Genomic DNA, 19822 nt, shown 5'->3' on the forward strand with positions numbered 1-19822 from the left:
AAGCCGTAATTATGTTAATCATCCTAATTTTATTTATTTCATATTTATTTTAGTAAAGTAGCAGTAATAAATACCTAATTTAGAGGATTTTTAAATACAAATTCCTGAAAATATTTTTCCTGAATTTTTTTAAATCTCTGCATAGCCCTCCTTCACTAAAAATATCTTCGGTATGGTTTTTTGCTCATGTCAAAGTCAGCTGTTCAAACTTGTGGCGGCCAATTTTGTGACTTAGCAGGGAGATAAAGGAGGGTTTACGGTCCACTAACTTTAGCAGAGCCTTGATCGACTAGCGCTAACAGACGTTCATGAATCATGTTTTTTAGCATCGGGCCTTCAAGGAGCCTTCAAAGAGGCTCTAACTTTTTATGAATAAGGCTGTTATAGTCTAAAAATAAAATAAAAATAATGTCAATATTAATGGGTATTAAATATAATGACCCAATAACTCACGTCTTAAATCGAGTTTAAGACGGCGGCGCGCAGTGCGCGTGTTGCAGCAGCCGCTGAGTAGCGTTGCTCCGAAGACGAAGGGCTACGGATTAGCCCGAAACATGTCGAGCTAAACTCGATTTAAGACGTGAGTTATCCGGGTCATTATATTTAATATGAGTGAGTCTCACGGTAGTTTCATGTTCAAAATTATATATGGGTATTATGTCTAAAGAGGATAATTAAGATGTAAATGTCAACTGATCAGAATATTTAAATGAGAATAATAATAATTAAATAGTTATATCACAGTTAAAATAATATGTTACGGAATACCGACCGGTATTGGTTCCAGAGGACCAACGTCACAAAGAGCTCTAATAACATGATGATGATATTAAAATTTAATCCAAACAATACAATTTGATTTTGACAAGATTAATAATCTTATTTGTTACCCATTTTATAAATAACCACAAACCTATAATAGCAAAACGCATGTTAGATTTATTTAACTGGGTAGAAAAATTAAACTCAATACACTCAACTTAATGAAATAAAAATGGAATACACGTATAAAGTTGAATTTATCCCTGTAACTAAGGGATCTCTTTCAGTTAACGTAGCATCAGCATGGCATGTGCCTACTTGTCTTTTGAAACGTGCGAAATACTCATTGATATTCTTGCTTCTTGCAAACTTTACTTAGAAGCCCAATTAGCGAAAAAATTATATCCAAGTACCATTGGCCATCATTATAAAAAAAACTGTTAAACATCGTAAAAATAATCTAATAATCGTTTATTTAAATACTATAATTGCAATCACTTTCGCTGTTGTAAAGGAAAGCGATCATCATAATTATTACCAACATCGCTATAATACCAAATGCTAGACTGCAATACTTACTATCGGGTGAAAAGCCAACTAAAACTGAAGTTATTTCAAAAAATTGACGTGTAAAATATGAATATTACACTCACTGAAAACTGTTCAATGAATTAAAATCAAGACAAATAATTAAATTTCATTGAGCGCTATTTAAACTCTACAATAGAGCATTTATGTAGTACTTGTTTGCGTTTTCGTATTTACGCATGTAGATTTGATTATCTGTAGCAATATAGTAATTATTTTTGACGGTTTTAAATAATACATAATTGGTAAAGTATTGCAATATACACTTTAAAAAATTACAACTAGTATGTATTTTATCATTCCCGCACTAATTTTATGATCATCATCATCATTGATCATAATCATCGCGTTCGCTTTTAGTATGTGTCATTGTTTAGTGTTGGTGTGTTTTAATTTGTAATCTATGTGAGCCGTTTCATTAATCAGTCTATTCTGCCATGTGTAAAGAAACGGGAACCCCATTTTTTACAACAAATTGTAAATTGACCGGAAGAACCAGTTTCAACTAGTTCAAGAAACAGATCTCGGAATGATGACGACGATGCTGACTAACTTGTAAAATACATAATTGACTGAGCTATAAGCATGAGCAAATACGTTGATATGATAATAATCAGATACAAAACGTTATTAGAGCAAGGTCTAAAACCAGACACTTCTGTAAGCACGTAGAGTGTAAATTGCTTTGCAGTTCTAAAACACGTTACTGAAATAATGTTAGCCTCCGAATCATAAATAACTGATTGTGCAAATGAAAGGCTATTTGTGCCTCGGTAAAATGCTAAAAATAGAACTTGTTTATTACATGGAATACCTAATCAACCCCTTGGCTCTGACCCCACAACGATTGCTTCATTAAGATTTATTGAATCGTCATATATATAAACATGCCTAATATTTAGCGCCAGCTCAAAACTGGTATATTTAGGTATTAACTAACTGCAAAGGCTGGTTGTGTCGTATGGGAACTGCTGCCTCGTAATAACAATTGCTTATTGATTGGACCCATAAGTGCCCGTCGCCTGCGCCATGCGGCAGTCGCTGTCTTGCGCACGAGTTCCTACTGTCCTGTCGTTGATCTCTATCATGTTCCTACAGTGTGTACTACTATACATAAACAGAGTAGTTGTTTTTAAACAAGTTTAATTGTTTGTGAAGCCTAGTTCGAAAATGTGTTCATAAAAAGTAGGAAATTAAAGCTGAACTACATTTTTTTAATTATTCGAATAAACATGATTTGCCGTAAGTACTATTTTAATTTTTTATCGACAGAAATTAAGCATCTCGTTTAAAATTGCAGTGTTAGAATCCAATAAGCTGTTATACAGGTTAACAGGTTTCTATTTCTTTTTAATTATTTTACACATTGATATTATGTAACAGGAATTAACAATATTATAACCATCCGTTACCTACCAATTTCATAAAAGAGCTAGGTAAAACAATTACTTTGCTCATCCGCAATCCGCAACCTCATGATAGCTACATTGATACAAGAAATGTGTGTTCATGCAATTCCTCCATATCCATACTGTAAGAACACACAAATCACACAAACCCAACTATCACCACCACCATACTACATTGGACGCGGTTTGAACTCGACCAGCGCTCATCTTCAGAGTAACACAACCATTCAGCATGCTACCAGATGTTAGCAGTATTTTGTAGTGCAGCAGTATTTCATAAGTTTACCGTTTTCAAATGTCTGCTTAGTCTCATTATATTTATTAATTTTCCTCATAATAAAAATCTGTTTTTTTTTTACCCAACTGCCCGAAGGAGGTTTATTACGATATCAACCTTCGTCCTGTTTAATTGAATCAATTATTATAAGAACTGCCGTAATTATACAATTATAGGTATAATAAAAAATAAAAGTCTCATATCGTTGGTCAACAAGTAATTAACATAATACTGGCCAAGTGTGTGCCGGCCACTAGGTTTCCGTACTACACTGTGCAACAAATATTCAGTAATAGACTTTGCCTGTGGCTTCGTACCGAACCATTAGATCTGGCACTCATATTGAAATGGCAGGATTTTTATTGATAATTCATATTTGCAGCGGGCAGAGTGCAGTGAAAGTATCGGGGGGCGGCCTTTGCTGCAGTGGAACGGAATAGGCCTAATAATAATAATTTAATATATGACAAAGTATAGGATGAGTAGATATTTAAAAAAAATATCTTAAACAAATTGTAACGAACAAGCTGCGAGAGCCGTGACCCAGCTTAACCCAGTGACCTTACTCGAATCTCGGCCTATCTATGTCACTTTTTGTCACGAAGAAAGTCACGCTCCAATGAATGGTTGTATTTTTTACTCTTCTACGTATTTGTCTATGTAAATAGATCAACAGCTACTTAAACAGTAGGTAACATTTAAACCGCGAACACTTTTGTATTTTACGGCTTCATTTCCAAATGGACAAAAATAAAACGCTTATTCATCTACATAGTTTCGCCATTATCGTCGTTCACGATTCGTTTTGTTCACGATTTAGCTCAGAAAAAAGCATAAAAAAACACATACAATTACCAAAAAAATAAATTAAAAATAATATTTAATTTCAAGTAATTTAAACACCACGCCTTTTTATTTTTATCACATTAAAAAATCCTTTTCGCCATTAATTATTTTGATGCGATTTATTTTGATGCAAAGCCCCAAAAACGAAAATTGCTTGTCTGTCAAATCAATCAGATCACAGAAGTGGGTGAAATTCGACTTGTAAGATGGAATGTCGTTGATACCCTGGAAGACTGGCCGTGCGCTGGTGTGGGACGCTACCTGTACAGATACCCTGGCGGCGTCCTACCTACCAGCAACTAAACAAATGTGCGGGGGCGGCGGCAGACGCCCGGGAACGCCTCAAGGTCACAAAATATAGCTGTCTCGGCGCCCAATATCATTTCTTTGCTTTCGGCGTCGAGACTCTAGGTCCTTGGGGTAAGGGTGCGCTGGAGCTACACAGGGAGCTCAGCAATAGGTTAAGGGAGGCAACAGGCAACCCTCGCGCCGGCAGCTTTCTCGCGCAAAGAATCTCAATCGCAGTTCAACGCGGGAATGCTGCCTGCGTGATGGGCACCATGCCAAGAGGCCCATCTCTCCTTTATAATTAAAGTTTTAGTTTTAGTTATTTTAATTTAATAGTAGTTTTAGTCCTATAGATATTTTGTATTTTATTAATATTTTCTTAATAAAAACTAGTTTTGTAAGATTACCATTTAATCATACAATAGTTATTTGTTATGCAAGGCACTTTCCAGCCTGTTTGGTACGAGTGCTTATATTGAAACCCGAGCAAGCGAAGGATTCTAGGATTGTATCACAAGTGAAGCGAGTGACGCAAAAGAGGAATCCTGAACGTAGTCGAAGGTTTCAAAGGCACGAGATGCTTAACAACTTTACAGCCGAACGAAACACACAATTTTTCACCTCACAAATTGAACACTATTATAAATCAGTTTTAGGTTATTCTAACTAGCTTATGCCGGCGGCTTTTTTCCCAATTGCAGAATTCTCATCCCATGAAAATTTCTCAGAATACATTCATGTTCTCGTCTCCAACTGAGGGAATTTCCAAGTCCAAGTAAAAGTTCAGCTTTCTAGATCCAGGGTTTGGGTTGGACGTTGATAAGTGAGTTAGCCAGAACTTTTTACATTTCATTATTCAAGTAGCTAAACCTACATAAAGTTAAAATAATTATTGCTACAATCTATCTATCTGTTTGTTGTTATTTTAACAACAACGACGAAACCACTTATGTAATAGAACAAAATGTAAATTAGTATTACTGTTGTTATCTTGTAATCCATATTATAATATTATAAATGCGAAAGTGTGTGTGTTTGTATGTTTGTCCGTCTTTCACGTCGAAACGGAGCGACAGCTCGACGTGATTTTAGGCATAGAGATGGTTTATGGATCAGAGAATGACATAGGCTACTTTTTATCCCGTAAAAATGCACAGTTCCGGAGGGAACAGCGCGCGATAACCGAATTCCACGCGGGCGAAGCCGTGGGCAAAAATAAAAATAAAAACACTAACGCATTTATATTAATGAAATAATTTATAAATGACAAACCGCGTTTCAGAACGTATCACTGTGTGCTGTTTTTTCGAGTGGGTTTCCGAATCTCTTTTCATCATACGATACTTAAGTATTTTCTTCTTGTTTGCTGGGTATTTTTTTGTAATTAGATACGCATTGGAATTATTTCAAAAAACTAAAATGAGTTTTATTATTATTAATTAAATGTTAAGTAATCAGAGTTAAATACCATATTAATTAACAGATTTAAATATAACTTCAAGAGTCATTGTATTTATTGTATTGTATTACAAGTTGAATAAAACCATGTAAAATAAAAACGTCATGGCTGCGCTTGGTTTCAATTCCACGTAATATATAAATAAATAAATATAAATATATACATTTTTTTGGCGAACTGTTTGGAGCCTAATATAGGTAGTGTCAATGTCATTAATGTCTAATTTTGACAAAATCACGCGTCTTCGTGGATGGCTCTAGGTATAGTTATAGTACAATATACAAAACTACTAACTTAACTAAATTTTATCAGGTTACTAAATGTAATGACACTGTTCTATGGGAGATCAAAAAGCATATTCAACGCAGTAAAAAGTCGAGGAAAAAAAAACTTCTAAATATAATACTTACTTTTCCTTTCGTCGTACTGAAAGCCTAACTAAAGGCACGGTTACTTGCCAAATTTCATGGTTCTAGGTCAACAGGAAGTATTCTATAACTTGGCAGACGCACAGACAGATTGACAAGGAAGTGACCCTTTTTGGGTTCCAGGTTTTTCCTTCTAAGGCAAGGTCTAAATTGATTGTCCGTGATTGGTTCAGTACTGACTAATATTGACGGTTCACGAGGCAACTGATTGATCACTTATAATTAATTCCAACAAATTAGTAAGCAGCTTAGCAGTTAAATATGCATTACCTGTGCTGGTATATTTCTTAGTTTAAGTAATAGTGCTTTATTTTTATAATATTGCTATCCTACTGGACGCCTTGGCCAATGCTGTAAGCCAACATGATAATTTTTAGGGTTCTTAAGGTGTAGCCAAAATGGCAGAAACGAAACATTGCCATGTCTGTCTGTCTGTCTGTCCGTCCGCGGGTTTGCTCAAAAACTATCAGTGCTAGAAAGCTGTCATTTTGCACGGATATATGTAGCAACTATGCCGACAAAACAGTAAAAAAAAACTTGGACTATTTTTTTTAGGGTTGGTACAGTCAAGTTCATAAACTTGTGAGCAAAAATTTGATCAAAAATATCTTAACACGACTCTATTGTTAACGGCGTAGAAGCGTGTTCATATATTTTTTGATACAATTTTTGCTCACTAGTTTATGAACCCGACTGTACCTCTCATAGACGTACATAGTGGGGATGATATTTTTTTTTTAACCCTATAGTGTGAGGTATCGTTAGATAGGTCTATTAAAATAGCTGGATTATGGAGACAATTTTTCGGTGCAGTAATCTGTTTGCGAAATATTCAATTTTAAATTGCAAGTTTTTGTTAAAATCAAGCGTCCCCCGCTCCTCTAAAAGCTAAATTTAAAAAAAAACATGATGGTAGTAAGGATATCGATTTTACAAGGAAAACTATAACGGCTTGAGAATTATTAGTAGCGAAAATACACACTGAGACATGGATGCACAGAAAAACCCAGGGAATTGAACCCAGGTCCTCAGTATTCCGTGCTGCGTGCCATACCCCTACACTACCACTGGACAGGAGTACAGACACGAATTTCTCTTGCACATATATCTCAGGTTGCTTTTTTTTCTACTACGCTACTTAAGCAGCAGTACTAGCGACATCTATGTTTCGCTTTCATCGAGAGACGTGACACTCTTTCGAAACTAAGCGCCCACCCAGACAAGAGATGTCGCTACTAAGCAATCAAATTATGATTGGTTATTTGGAGTATTTTTATTTTTTTTATTTCAACTCCAAATTTGTTACTTTTACACTCATCCCATAAAACCAAATCGATTTTTTTTTTCGATTTTGCTTTTCGATATGCTTTTACGGGTTGACCGTAAAAATAACAAATTTGGAGTTGAAATAAAAAATACAAAAATACTCCAAATAACCAATCATAATTATTAGTAGTTTAAGGGGCTGATTCACCACCCAATGATTAATTTTAACTGGCGGATAAATGTGATGCTGTCTCCGTCTATTCGAACAAAACAAACAGAGACGGCATCACATTTATCCGTCAGATAAATTTAATCTAAGGATAGTGAAACAGGGGGTAAGAGTAATAAATAGCACCCTGAGGTATAAACTATACCTAAATTTGGAAGTTTCTGTACAAAATATCACTTAATTTTATCGTTACGGCTATCTTGGGCGTATCCGACACGATCATGGCCGGTTTTTTAGAAATATAAAAATAAATAAGATAAATTTATTAATTATATTAACATTAAATAACTACTTACAGGAAATGATTAATTTCGCAATCCATTAGATGCTACAGTTAGGTTAAAATTCTGGTATTTTACTATATTCCCATGGAAATTCCCAAAAAATACGTCGTCAACTTATCTTAGAACGTTGGGTAAAAAAACATTCGTTCTCACAAAATCCCGTATTTGTAATATAATAGGATTCTCGGATTAAAATTTCTTACCCAAGCGGGATTTCAAATTTTGCTCGATAAATCCATACTTTATCCTTGGTAATTATGCTAGTTAACACCTTGTTATTCACATTTAAGATTAACAAGGTTCTGTTCAATCAAGCAAACAAGGCAATTTAACAAGCTGCTTAATTGGCTCTTATTTTACAAAAAAATACGTCAAGAATTTTCGTTGTTGTATCTGCAGCCTCTCTCAGCCTTGTTAACATTTTCTTGCATTATTATCAAAATAATGAATTGTTGTAAGGCAAAATCAAATATAAAACAGTTAGAATGATCGAATTACATGTTTACATCGTAAAAAACACTCAAAAGCCAATTATATAACTGCAAGTGATAATACAAAAAAAAACAATGGTTAAGAATCAAACCTTGATTAACTTGATGACTGTACATCATTTTGGATTTTAAATTTTCGAGCGCGTTGGTTCTAATTTGTTATTGATTAGCAAAAATAAATTATCATCAAAAAACTATTTTTTATTAGGTATTTTTCTTTATTCCTCTGTACTTCAAATTACAAAATTGAATTCGGTTGAAAAAAAACTTGCAGTGTTTATACGGCTTTGTTTGAAAAATTACACATCAGAGTAAAAAAGTATAAGTTCTTATGATCCAAAAAGTGAAATAATTTAGTTTTACAGAAGATCCACAAATATCACAATAATCTCAGTAACGATTAACTACTGGACTAGGATAAGTCTGATTAAAAATGACCTAAATTACCTTTTTTAGGGTTCCGTAGTCAACTAGGAACCCTTATAGTTTCCCCATGTCTGTCGGTCTGTCCGTTAGTACTGGAAAGCTGTAATTTGGCATGAATATACATAACAGTCACGCCGACAAAGTACCTAGTAAGATAGACGTAAAGTGGAGGTGTTTTTTTTTCTCGGCGAACCCTATAGTGTTGGATATCGTTGGATAGGTCTTTTAAAACCATTGAGGGGTTGCTAAGACGATTTTTCTATTCAGTGATCTGTTTGCGAAATATTCAAGGAAAGATTTGTAAAAATTCTGAATGGTAGTATAATATCAGATTTACAAGGAAAATTATAGCGGCTAAGCTTGCTTGAAAATTATTAGTAGTTTGAGAGTAAATAGTAGCCTAAGGTATAAAAAATATACCTTGGAAGATTCCGTACACAATACGAAATCCTTAGAAAAATATTACATGATTTTTTCGTAATAGCTGTAGAACCCTATCCTGGGCGTGTCCGATACGCTCTTGGCCGGTTTTTAACCATTTTGTACAATATCTGCATGGACCTCCTAATCAATCTGTATAATTTCAATGATAATTTTCTCCCCCGTCTCACAACGCTCTCTATCTAATGTGGGAGACGTAGTAATCTACGAGTACGAATGTGATGTGCAGATTCAACGTGTTCCTGCTCCGGTCTGCAGGGCTACTACGAAACTCGAAGTTCGTGTCGTGCGGTCCCTCTGACACTTATACTATTTAATACGAGAGCGAGAGGGACCGCACGACACGAACTTCGAGTTTCGAGTTTCGTAATAGCCCTGCTGTTCCTATCGAAGCGCGTCCGCAGCGTTATCAAAGCTTAACACTTTTAAGTTAAACAAAATACACCAACTAACAAATGTTAATTGGGATTGCACTGAAGTTTTGTCACTAAACTATTTATGCTGCACAAATAGATTGCGACAAACAACTTTCCTTGCCCAAGCCCGACTTTTACTTGGCAGTTAAGTAAAGATTTCCTGTAAATATTCATTCCCAACTGGGTAATTAGAATCGCAAAATCTGTTCACGCTGAAATAAACACCTCCATAAAATTTATTGCTCTATTCATTAGAATTGATTTATCACCTATTTCGAAAGGATTCATAAATGTCGTAAATAATGTTAATTGATCAGCTTTTAGTTACAACCACCGAAAGTCTAAACAATGTAATATAATGTTTATTTTAATTGTATTGTACTTATTTTATTAAATTAAATGTTGTGATATAATGTTTCTCTTTATAGTGCAAAATAAAGAAACAAATACAAATCAGCAAACGTTAAAATGCATGCGTAAAGGTCCTTTAAGAGATCTCTACCAATCAACCTTTGAATTGATGAGAGATGCATTCAGTTAGGGACAGACTAAGAGCGAGGTTTAAATAGTGGAAACATAATAATTTTAATATTTTTTATTCATAGTACAAAGAGCAGAATCCTAACTTTAAATTAAATATGACTAAAGATAGCTCTTCATCAGAAATGTGTTTAAATGATTGTAAAAGATATTAAGAGATTACAAGATTATCGTCTTTTGTGTCGTGTTTTTAGTACTAAACGTTTTGAATTGTATTGAATTTATTTTTGGACGCGGCGACTTGTCTGTTAAGCTTTTGAACCAAATTAATCTTTATGATAGTAATATCATATACGATTGTCTTTAATCGATCAATAAACTGAAAATAAATATACCAATTAAGACAAGATAAGAGTTATTGTTCGACAATCAATATGACACTAGGTAGCTCTAAACTGAAACATATATAACGTAAAAAAATCTATACTAAGGTAAACGTACGAGTGCTCGTCGCTGTACCAATAGTTGTCATTTTTAATTTTATGTCATTAGCAATAGAGGCAACAGAAGAGTGTCATCTATTGGACATTAGCGAGTCGAGCACTCGGACGTTTACCTTACATAATATCTAAGAAAGGTACTTCGGCCTCGAGATCTAATTCAGTCACTAACAGCTTAGTTTATTCTTAAAAACAGAAAGTTGATTAATTCCCTTTCTCATTATAAATACATTCGTAAATGAAGTAAACTCTAAATAGCAATAGAATGTAATTTTTTTTGGAATGTAATTCAAATGCAAACAAAAAATGTCTAAAAGTATTTGCAGTCAATGCTCATTTTTTTTATAATTCCGGATTAGAGGTAGTTAGTACTTAGTAGTTAAACGTACACTTTTTGTCGACGTGATTCTTGCGAAAAGTTATAGAAACAACGAAAGGTTTATATCAATTTAATAAAGCGTGGGTCAGTCTGAGTGAATCTGAAGGTCTTTTATTTATAAATAAGTATCTATATTAATAATTTCGTACCGGTCTACGGTAGACACGAATGAAATGCACATTAAATTGAAGAGCGTAAAAAATTAGTCAATCCGAGTCGACAACTTGTAGGCGGAAAATTCGGATTATCGAGTATTTTCAATATAAACTTGAATAAATAACTAAGTATATAATGGCGTTGCGAAGTAAACATGTCAATCAAAGTCATCAATCACATCAAAGTGGCGTTAGTGTCACGTCATCACGTGTCACAGGTGTCACAGGTTTGCATTTCGTTAATTTCGTCGATTTTCATCAGATCGATCGTACAGACAAATCGTACCGTATATGGGGCCCTTTAGGTCTAATTTCTTTGATTATGATACAGAGACATCATAGTTATTTGGGCTAATAAGATTTAGGAGAAATATCTACTAGTGAAATACCGATACGTAGGTTAGCTGTGAAAGTACGTTTGTGATAATATTAAGGCTGGGAATATACGTCAGATTTTTCGATAAGTACGACAGTCTTTACAATGACAAAAAAAAATTTTCAAACATATTATTATGAGTCTACATTTTACCCGAGCGAAGCCGGGTTTTCATCTAGTATTTTTAAATTCCCATGGAACTCCAAAATAAATTGACTGAAGAGTTTCATTTAATATCCTTGTTTGACCAGATTAAAGACAACAACATTCCTAAAAAGCATTATTTATGTTTTAAAGACAACTTTCCTTTTGCTTCGAGAGCGTTGCCAAGTATTAAATTTATTCGTATCCGCACTAAAGTTCGTTTGAGGTTATTTTTAAGGATTTCTTATACAAGTACTTGCTGTTTGTTGGATATATGTGGTTACATTAATAGAATACTATATTTTTATTGTTTCTTGAATGTGGAATAAAAAATATATTTCACAATTATTATTATTATTCTCATTTCACAAAAATTACGCCCAACACAAAAGTCAAGCCTATAAATCAATTTCATGCATTATTAGAACTGTAGCTCCAAGCCTCTCATTTAAAAAAAGTTGGGTCCAACACATCCGTGCTAACTGATGGGTACAATTAAAGTAATTATATCTTTTCGTTTCGGCATAAAAATCACATATACATGTGCATATACATTGACACAAAACTGTGAACTAAATATTCAGGATTTATTTCAATACCATTGTGTAGAATCCTATAGGTTAGGTCAGGTATAAAAATCGTGAAACATTACAGTTTCAGAATAAAATGCATTTGGCCAATTGAAATATTTGTTAATCGAATAATTTATAAAAAATGCTCTGGTAAACATTAACAAACTGTAAATATTTCAACAGTTAAACATTTCAGAAAATCTTAAACCGTTTCATGTTCGCAACGTATTCACGCTTTTAAGGATGTTCGTTCGTTTGATCGATATTAAGCGTAGTTCATTTATTTAAATGGTGGTCAACATTTTTATATGGTAAATATTTTAGCGTATCGTATCGAACACGCGTATACTAAGTATAGGCACTTACTTATATTTTGTTATTTAATTTAACTGAAAGGGTATCAAAGAAGCGAGGTGCAAATGGATTGCTACGTCAGTTATGGCGTATTGCATGATCGCGTATCTTTTCACGTCCAGTTTAACGATCATGATACTCGAAGGAGACACGATACTTAGAAATGATACAAATGTGGACTCACTCTAAATCTACATCTTAAAAAAAATACTTTTCACAGTTTCTCCTTCTTCCTCTAAATTCAATCACAACTCGTTATAGTTAAGGAGTCTGTACCTACTTCAATTCGTCTTTATAATTCTCTTTCTTTGTCTGTCAGACATACGCAAACCCCTATACGCCCCTTACCTAATCATCATTCTGTCTTCGTTATTCTTTGTTCTTTTTTTGTCTAGTTTATTGTTATTTCCACCAAATTAATTTTATTTATTTTTTACATGTGGTCTTTTCACGTTTCTCGCTGATACTTTGTGTAATTTTCATTTCTCCTGTCTATTTGTTTTTTTGTATTTTTTTTATTCGAATGGATGGCAAACGAGCATAAACATCTGCAACACCAGGGTATTGCTTATGCGTTGCCAACCTAGAGGCCTAAGATGGGATACCTCAAGTGCCAGTAATTTCACCGGCTGTCATACTCTCCGCGCCGAAACACAACAGTTGTTTATTAATTTCGCAAATTACTTTAGCCTATTTGTATTGGTTTCCTTTTCAAATAGTTGTCTAGAAGAGAACATTTTTAAGCGATACGACTGCCTATTGTCAATATTGTTTCATTTTCGCTGTATTGAGTAGTGGTATTCCATAAAGAAAGTAAATCTACTCATATGATACGGCTCCTATGACGTCTACCGTATACAGGTGCACATTCATAAATTCGTGTTTTTGTGATCACCTTAACATGATTCGTTAATCAAAGGTACAACGACTCAGACTGCCTGCAGTCATAGTATCTTGCAGGTCACCTTTTTTCACGTGAGGCAGCGCCATTTTTTTTAGATAGGTATTGGGTGTAGAAAAAACGACGTATTAAAACAATAATTAAATACCAAAAAAATATTTATAAACTAGCTTTTGCCCGCGGCTTCGCTAGCGTTAAATTTGGGGTAACATACATTTACTTTCTACCATCCTTTTTTCGTGTTTTGGTTGATTTTTCGGAGTCAGACAGACGTTGTTTTAGACAAATATTTATAAATGATAAGGTTACGTGGCTAACTGTAGCCTTCTTCTTTATCCCCTGCCGAGTAACTATTTGCTAAAGAGTTACTGAGATAATCAGTAATTACATACTTTGTACTAACTTAGTCAGAAGGTACATACGAGCCAAACATTCGAGTTTAATTCCTAACGAAATTAGGAGCCAAACTAGACCAGTTTTAAAATAACCTTTTTTTTCAATCCGAGTCAAATAAACGTTACATGGGTGACATCTAAATGGCATATTTTTTAATGTCCGAAATTTATTACGCATAACAGGTTTCGCATAATTTATTTACGCCGAATCTTAAGTTTGCCGAAATTTAGTTCGGCATAATTCTTTATAAGCCGAATGATTGTTTCATCATCATCATCATCCCAGCCTATATACGTCCCACTGCTTGGTACAGGCCTCCTCTCAGAATGAATGATTGTTTACCCGAATATTATATTAGCATAATATTAACAAGCCGAATTTTATTATGCTTATTATTGTTTAGCATATATGTAATTTATTCGAATTTTGATAACCCGAAATCCTGTCCAAACCTATGTCCGAAAATAAATTAAGTACTATTTCTTGATTAGTATAAGTAGTGGTAAATAGATTAACAAAAAACTGAAAAGCAAAAAATAATACCTTTTTTGTTTGACCTTAATCTAGGTACCAGTTTTATGTATGTCAACGTCAACTGTTATCAAATCACATACATGTTTGCATCAAGCAGATCCCTTGTGCGCGGGCGCCGTTCACGGTTTGACTCGCGATGCTGTGCCCGAACAATGACGCGTTCAGATTTGATGATAATATTTTAATTACTCTAGATAAGGAGACAGCGGCAGTCGTCGATAACGGCATTTACACCATATACCTCAACAAGGAAGTAGAAACGTGAGTAAGTACCGTCTTTCTACTTTCAATAAGATTGCAATTGGCTAGCTAGGCCTGCTACCGATACAGGTACGAGCAATTAAAACTGATGAATGAAGACCAGCGATTGCTAGTTATAATGGCGGTCAGGCCAAGGGAAGGCGATGCAATAAGGCATTCCTTGTGAGATTTTCTATAATTATTAAATAATTTTGTTTACAGTCAGTTTTTTTCCCTATGAAAAGTAAAATTACTTTATATGATAGGTAGAGAAATAAAGTAAATACTTTTGATTTGAATTCGAGTGAAAATAATTTAAGTACATACTAAATAGGTATCACTTAATATGTATATAAATTTTAATGATATATCTTTTTAACAGAGCATCGACAGCTCCTCCAAATATCACCGCCGAAAAAAACAAAGAAGACAATGTGAAAAATAAATCAGAAGACATACGGTCAAAGACAGCCGCATTATGGACTCATTTTTTCACTTTAACAATACTTGGTAAGTAATTATTTTATAACAAATTCAAATTAGTACCCGTGTAACAAGTTATTCATGTATTTTATTGTTATCGAAACAATGCAATGGTCATAAATCGTAGTCTTTAGTTTGTTCTCTGAATATGTATTTGAGGATTATGCGTATGTAGGTGTGATGATGTGGGGTTTGCTGTGGTGTGCGTGGGGCCCAGGCTGGCGATGGGACGGGCCGTGGGTCCGGCTGGGAGCCGTGGCCGTGGTGGGCTGGTCCAGCGGCCAGGCCCTGCAGGCCCTCACCACCATGCCGCCATTGCTTGCCGCCCTGCTCACCGGCATTCTAGCACGCAACATTGGCTTCCTTGACATGCGAGACTTCATTGAGATCGACGGATTTTTGAGGTATTGTGTATTTAGAGCTATAACGAGTTGTTCCTTAATAACGTTCTGCTGTTTGATTTTAATCTTTCCTTAAGAATTTATTCAGATGTAAATTTTCCGTTGATTGCTAAATAAAGTGTCGATGTATAAAGTGACTTATCCAAGAAAAAATGGGATTATCCTGTGGAAATTTTGTAACGCCACTTTGCCACGCCAAGTTTATTGTTTATCAGAAGTTAGCCTCAATACAGTTTATAGCTGTAGATTTCCCATCTCGTGATGTATTTAAAAAAGTATGGTCGTTTGTTAACCTTAATCAATTCGTTTGTGCCTTGTAGGCATATATCTTTTGAAATATGAATCTGGGAATCCCTGGGTAATTTATTACGTACTTGTTATGTTACTGTACTGTACGACCCGATAGCCAAGTGTTAGAGAACCTGACTACGAAGCTTGAGGCTACGGGTTCGATCCCGGTCGGGCAGATATTTATATGAATAATACAAATGTTTGTTCAAGAGTCTTGGTCGTTAAATATGTATTTATATGTGTATTTATTTATCTATACAAGTATGTTTACCTGTTGTCTGTACCCATAGTACAAGCTTTGCTTAGTTTGGGATTAGGTCGATTGGTGTCTAGTGTCTTATGATATTTATTTATTTAATTACTTTTCAAGCTTTTTCCAGGCCTCACCTCATAGACCAGAAAATGAAACGAGCAGAAGACGAAGACTCAAGTATTTATATTTATTTCATCAGGAAAGTGTATCCTGTGGTGATACTGGGTAAAGCCTCGCTGGGTTGGAACGTGGACTACATGCGACGCAACTGGCTGGGCATAGCCGCGCTCGGCGTCCTGCCGTGGGCCGTAGAAGTGACTGCGGTCGCTGCGTGCGCGCATTTTGTGCTAGACTTCCCTTGGCTGTGGGGTAAGACAACAGACAATATTATGATAATTCCGACGCTTTACAGCTTTGTTAAGTAAAAACGAGGAATACTTTAGTTGGTTTCTTGGTCGTAGCCTGTGTTCCTGAACGTCATAGACTTTAGTATGTTAAAAAGATCCCTCTACCTCTCCCACATCGGCTGTAGTTAAATATTGTCTCTTAAAATTATAGTCGTAATTAATAATATCAGTGCTTGTATTCTCCGAAATAATATTTATGCAGCTTTTGCCTGTCACTTCGTTTGCGTATTTAGTGAAATTAACGATTATAATAAAGTAAGTAATTGATACTAGAAACCAGTAATTCTCAGACATAACTCAAACAAGAACCGGCAAAGTAAAACTTAACCACACTATGATACAAAAACACAGAAATTTCAAAAAATCCCTAAGTAAGTAGATCTCTACGATCCTTAAACGAATATAGTGACAAATATCAAATGTATATATAAGTTGCCCGTTAGCATTTTAAAAAGTTAGTTTTTATCTCTCTCCCGCAGGAATCCCATAATCCATAATCTTCTCTGTGCTGTGCACCTTATCACCTCAAGCAATATATCTGTCAAATTTTAATTCTCTAGCTCCCGTGGTTTAGGCTGCATGTTGTCTGTCTGTCAGTCAGTCAGTCAGTAGAAAGCTACTGAATGCCAATGTTAATTCACTGCAACTACTCGTTTCAATCGTCTCTCTCTCGTTTCGTTTTATTAAGTTTTACATATTTATAAATTGAAGAACCGTGGTGCAACCTTGGGCTAAGTAGGTATGCAACTATTTTGAAACACATGACTGTAAAGGAGGCCCCAGACACTGCCGAAAAGTCTTTACTTTAGGTACATATTGAAAATAATCTAGAAGAGATTAAGGTGATCTTTCACTCCTTAAAGGATTTTTGGCGGTGTCTGGAACCTCCTTTACAGTCACGTATTTCAAAATAGATATGATACTTAGCCTTAAATAGGTTGCACCACGGTTCTTAAAGTTTAAATATGTAAAAGATAATAAAAATTGGTTCAAGGCACATAATCTGAAACGAGTAGTTGCAGTGAATCAACATTGGCATCAAACCAAAATCCTTATGCTAACTTGTTTTAACATCCGTACGAAATCAAATAGCATTAAAAGATCAACCAGTGTTCACAGTACACAGCATTAATTTTATCAGAGAGCACTCAGTAATAAAATGATTTTCGATAGTGAGGGCTACACCTCATAGAGCTTTGCGGTAAAATAAAATTTGTCACGAACGCAGGACACAATGGAGCGCGTTGTGTGTGCGGTACAAAGCCAATTCAATAAAATCTGCTGCGGCACTCGTATCGCAAAGGATTTGAATGCATTTTCGCCGCATGGTGTGCTTTATTGGAGGCGGGAGTAGAGTTACCACGTTTATACGGGAAATAATTATTTTGTTCATTCAAATGGAAAATCAAGACTCAGTGTTATAAACATGATGCTGATCAGATTTATTTACGTCGCATCGCACATTAAAATCACTAAGTTCCAACGACGATAATTTCTGGATAGTACACATTTTAACATATTATAACATTAACATATATATTAGCATAACACACATATTAAGGTTTTAGTGAAATTACGATTTTTAAAACATAACGTGAGGCTCGCGAAGCTACTTGCTTCGTTGGCAGGATCGCCATGTGGGGTATGGCGATTAGAGTTATAAAGAAAGATCCAGTTCCGATAATTATGATTTAAGTAAGTAAGTAAGTAAATCTTATATATATCTATATATATATATAATATGTTATATATATCTATATATATTTATATATTTAATACTGAACTAAAAGAATTTCTCTCTTCAGTCGCGACCTTATAAGATCTTATAAGGTCGCAGGTGAGCAAATAAATTGTTTTATTTAATACTGACTATTTAATGCTGATTACATCGCTTATACCACAACCTATACCTGTGTCTGTTCTATCAAAACTGAAATTTCCTCGTTTTTATAGTTAGTCCTTAACGAAAACAAAAAATTATAAGCCTACTATCGTATCCCACTACCTTGTTGCATACCCTACGCATAATGTTTTTTCCTGAAAATAAAATAATTACTTACAAATAAAATGGGTGTCCCTTGTTTTTACCGACAAACTTTACATCGAATATCATTTCATTGAAAACGTTTTATGGAGAATTTAGTTCTAGTAGGTTAATCCCTACTAGAACCTACTAGTTGCGAAACAAAGTTCCATCAAACGATAATTCGTTTGTTTGCGACTAGTTCATTCCAATTTTTATTATTTCATAGAAAAACTGTTGTTAGGAATATTATTAGGCAATCGATTCGTTTTGCAACAATTTTAAATGACAGAATTACAAAACAACGATGTTCATTTTCTTCGCAGTTTTATTACAACACATTGTAAAATAGTCAACAACACGTACAGTCGATGAAACTGAGCCGTATACTAGGGTGGAGCCTTTTCATGTTTTAGATACAAGTTAGAACTGCTACCAGAAAAGTAGGTTAGGTTAGGTTAGATCTGTGACCCTCGCACAATCGAACTGATACGAGAAAAGAAGGTTAGGTTAATTGCAAAATAACTCATATTCAAGTGATTTTAATTGAAGTAAGTTTTATGCTACGAGTATTAAAAAAATTAAACATTAAATTACGAAACGTTTTCCGTGAAATAATACAACTATACAATGAATTATCGGACAGTTAAAAATAAATGAATTGAAATTACTTGTAATGACAATTCCACGAATTGAATTGTCAATGAAATAAAAATACTCGAAACGTTGACTGAAATAAAATTCGATTATTTAAGTGTCGGTAATTCGATGATAAACCAAATAAAATGCTTAAAAACTACAGTATAAAATTAAAGAAAAAATTACAAAAGAATATTATAAGTGAAAATACCAACGAAACGTCCAAACCAAACTGAACAAATTTAAATGAAATTTGGTATGGAGATAGTTTAAGCCCTGGAAAAAAACATAGAATAATTTTTCTCTTGAAATATTGCATAGTTTCTGTAGGATAGCGATAAATTATAAATAATAGCTAACTAAATAATAAAAATAAATAAAGTATAATTTAAGTAACTCAACTAAAGCTTGGCCACCCTGGGCGAGAGAAGCGCTGGTATTCAGCCTCGCTCGCTCTGTGTATTACTTTCTGCACGGGCACACACACGCGCTTTACCTGTTACTACCTTAATTACGGGCCCGATTTACGAACAAAGCCTCAATGTAGAAAAAGTTTTCAATAGCACGTTGCTTTTTTAATTATTTTTAACGTAAACTGTTGCGCTAATTTGTTTCTTGTGCGATGTTATTTAGGCTACAGATTTTTAAAGCACATTAATATTTTAACGCTCACTTTGCTATTTA

General features: G+C 34.5%; 1 protein-coding gene across 2 annotated transcripts in view; it reads left to right on the plus strand.

Moving 5' to 3' along the window:
- The first annotated feature begins 2457 nt into the window (after window positions 1–2457).
- The window catches only part of LOC141426540 (sodium/hydrogen exchanger 9B1-like), a 28535-nt gene continuing 11170 nt past the window's right edge, over window positions 2458–19822 (plus strand). Inside the window, exons 1-5 of one of the 2 annotated variants that reach the window (XM_074085532.1) lie at window positions 2458–2592; window positions 14596–14662; window positions 15024–15151; window positions 15300–15528; window positions 16269–16438. In XM_074085532.1, the coding sequence (XP_073941633.1) occupies window positions 2583–2592; window positions 14596–14662; window positions 15024–15151; window positions 15300–15528; window positions 16269–16438 (604 nt within the window). In that variant the 5' untranslated portion in view covers window positions 2458–2582. Of the gene's footprint in view, window positions 2593–14595; window positions 14663–14726; window positions 14825–15023; window positions 15152–15299; window positions 15529–16268; window positions 16439–19822 lie in introns of those variants that run through there. The other variant, XM_074085533.1, reaches the window with a different exon arrangement.

Source organism: Choristoneura fumiferana, chromosome 3, assembly GCF_025370935.1.
Source record: "Choristoneura fumiferana chromosome 3, NRCan_CFum_1, whole genome shotgun sequence".
NCBI classification, from domain to species: Eukaryota; Metazoa; Arthropoda; class Insecta; order Lepidoptera; family Tortricidae; genus Choristoneura; species Choristoneura fumiferana.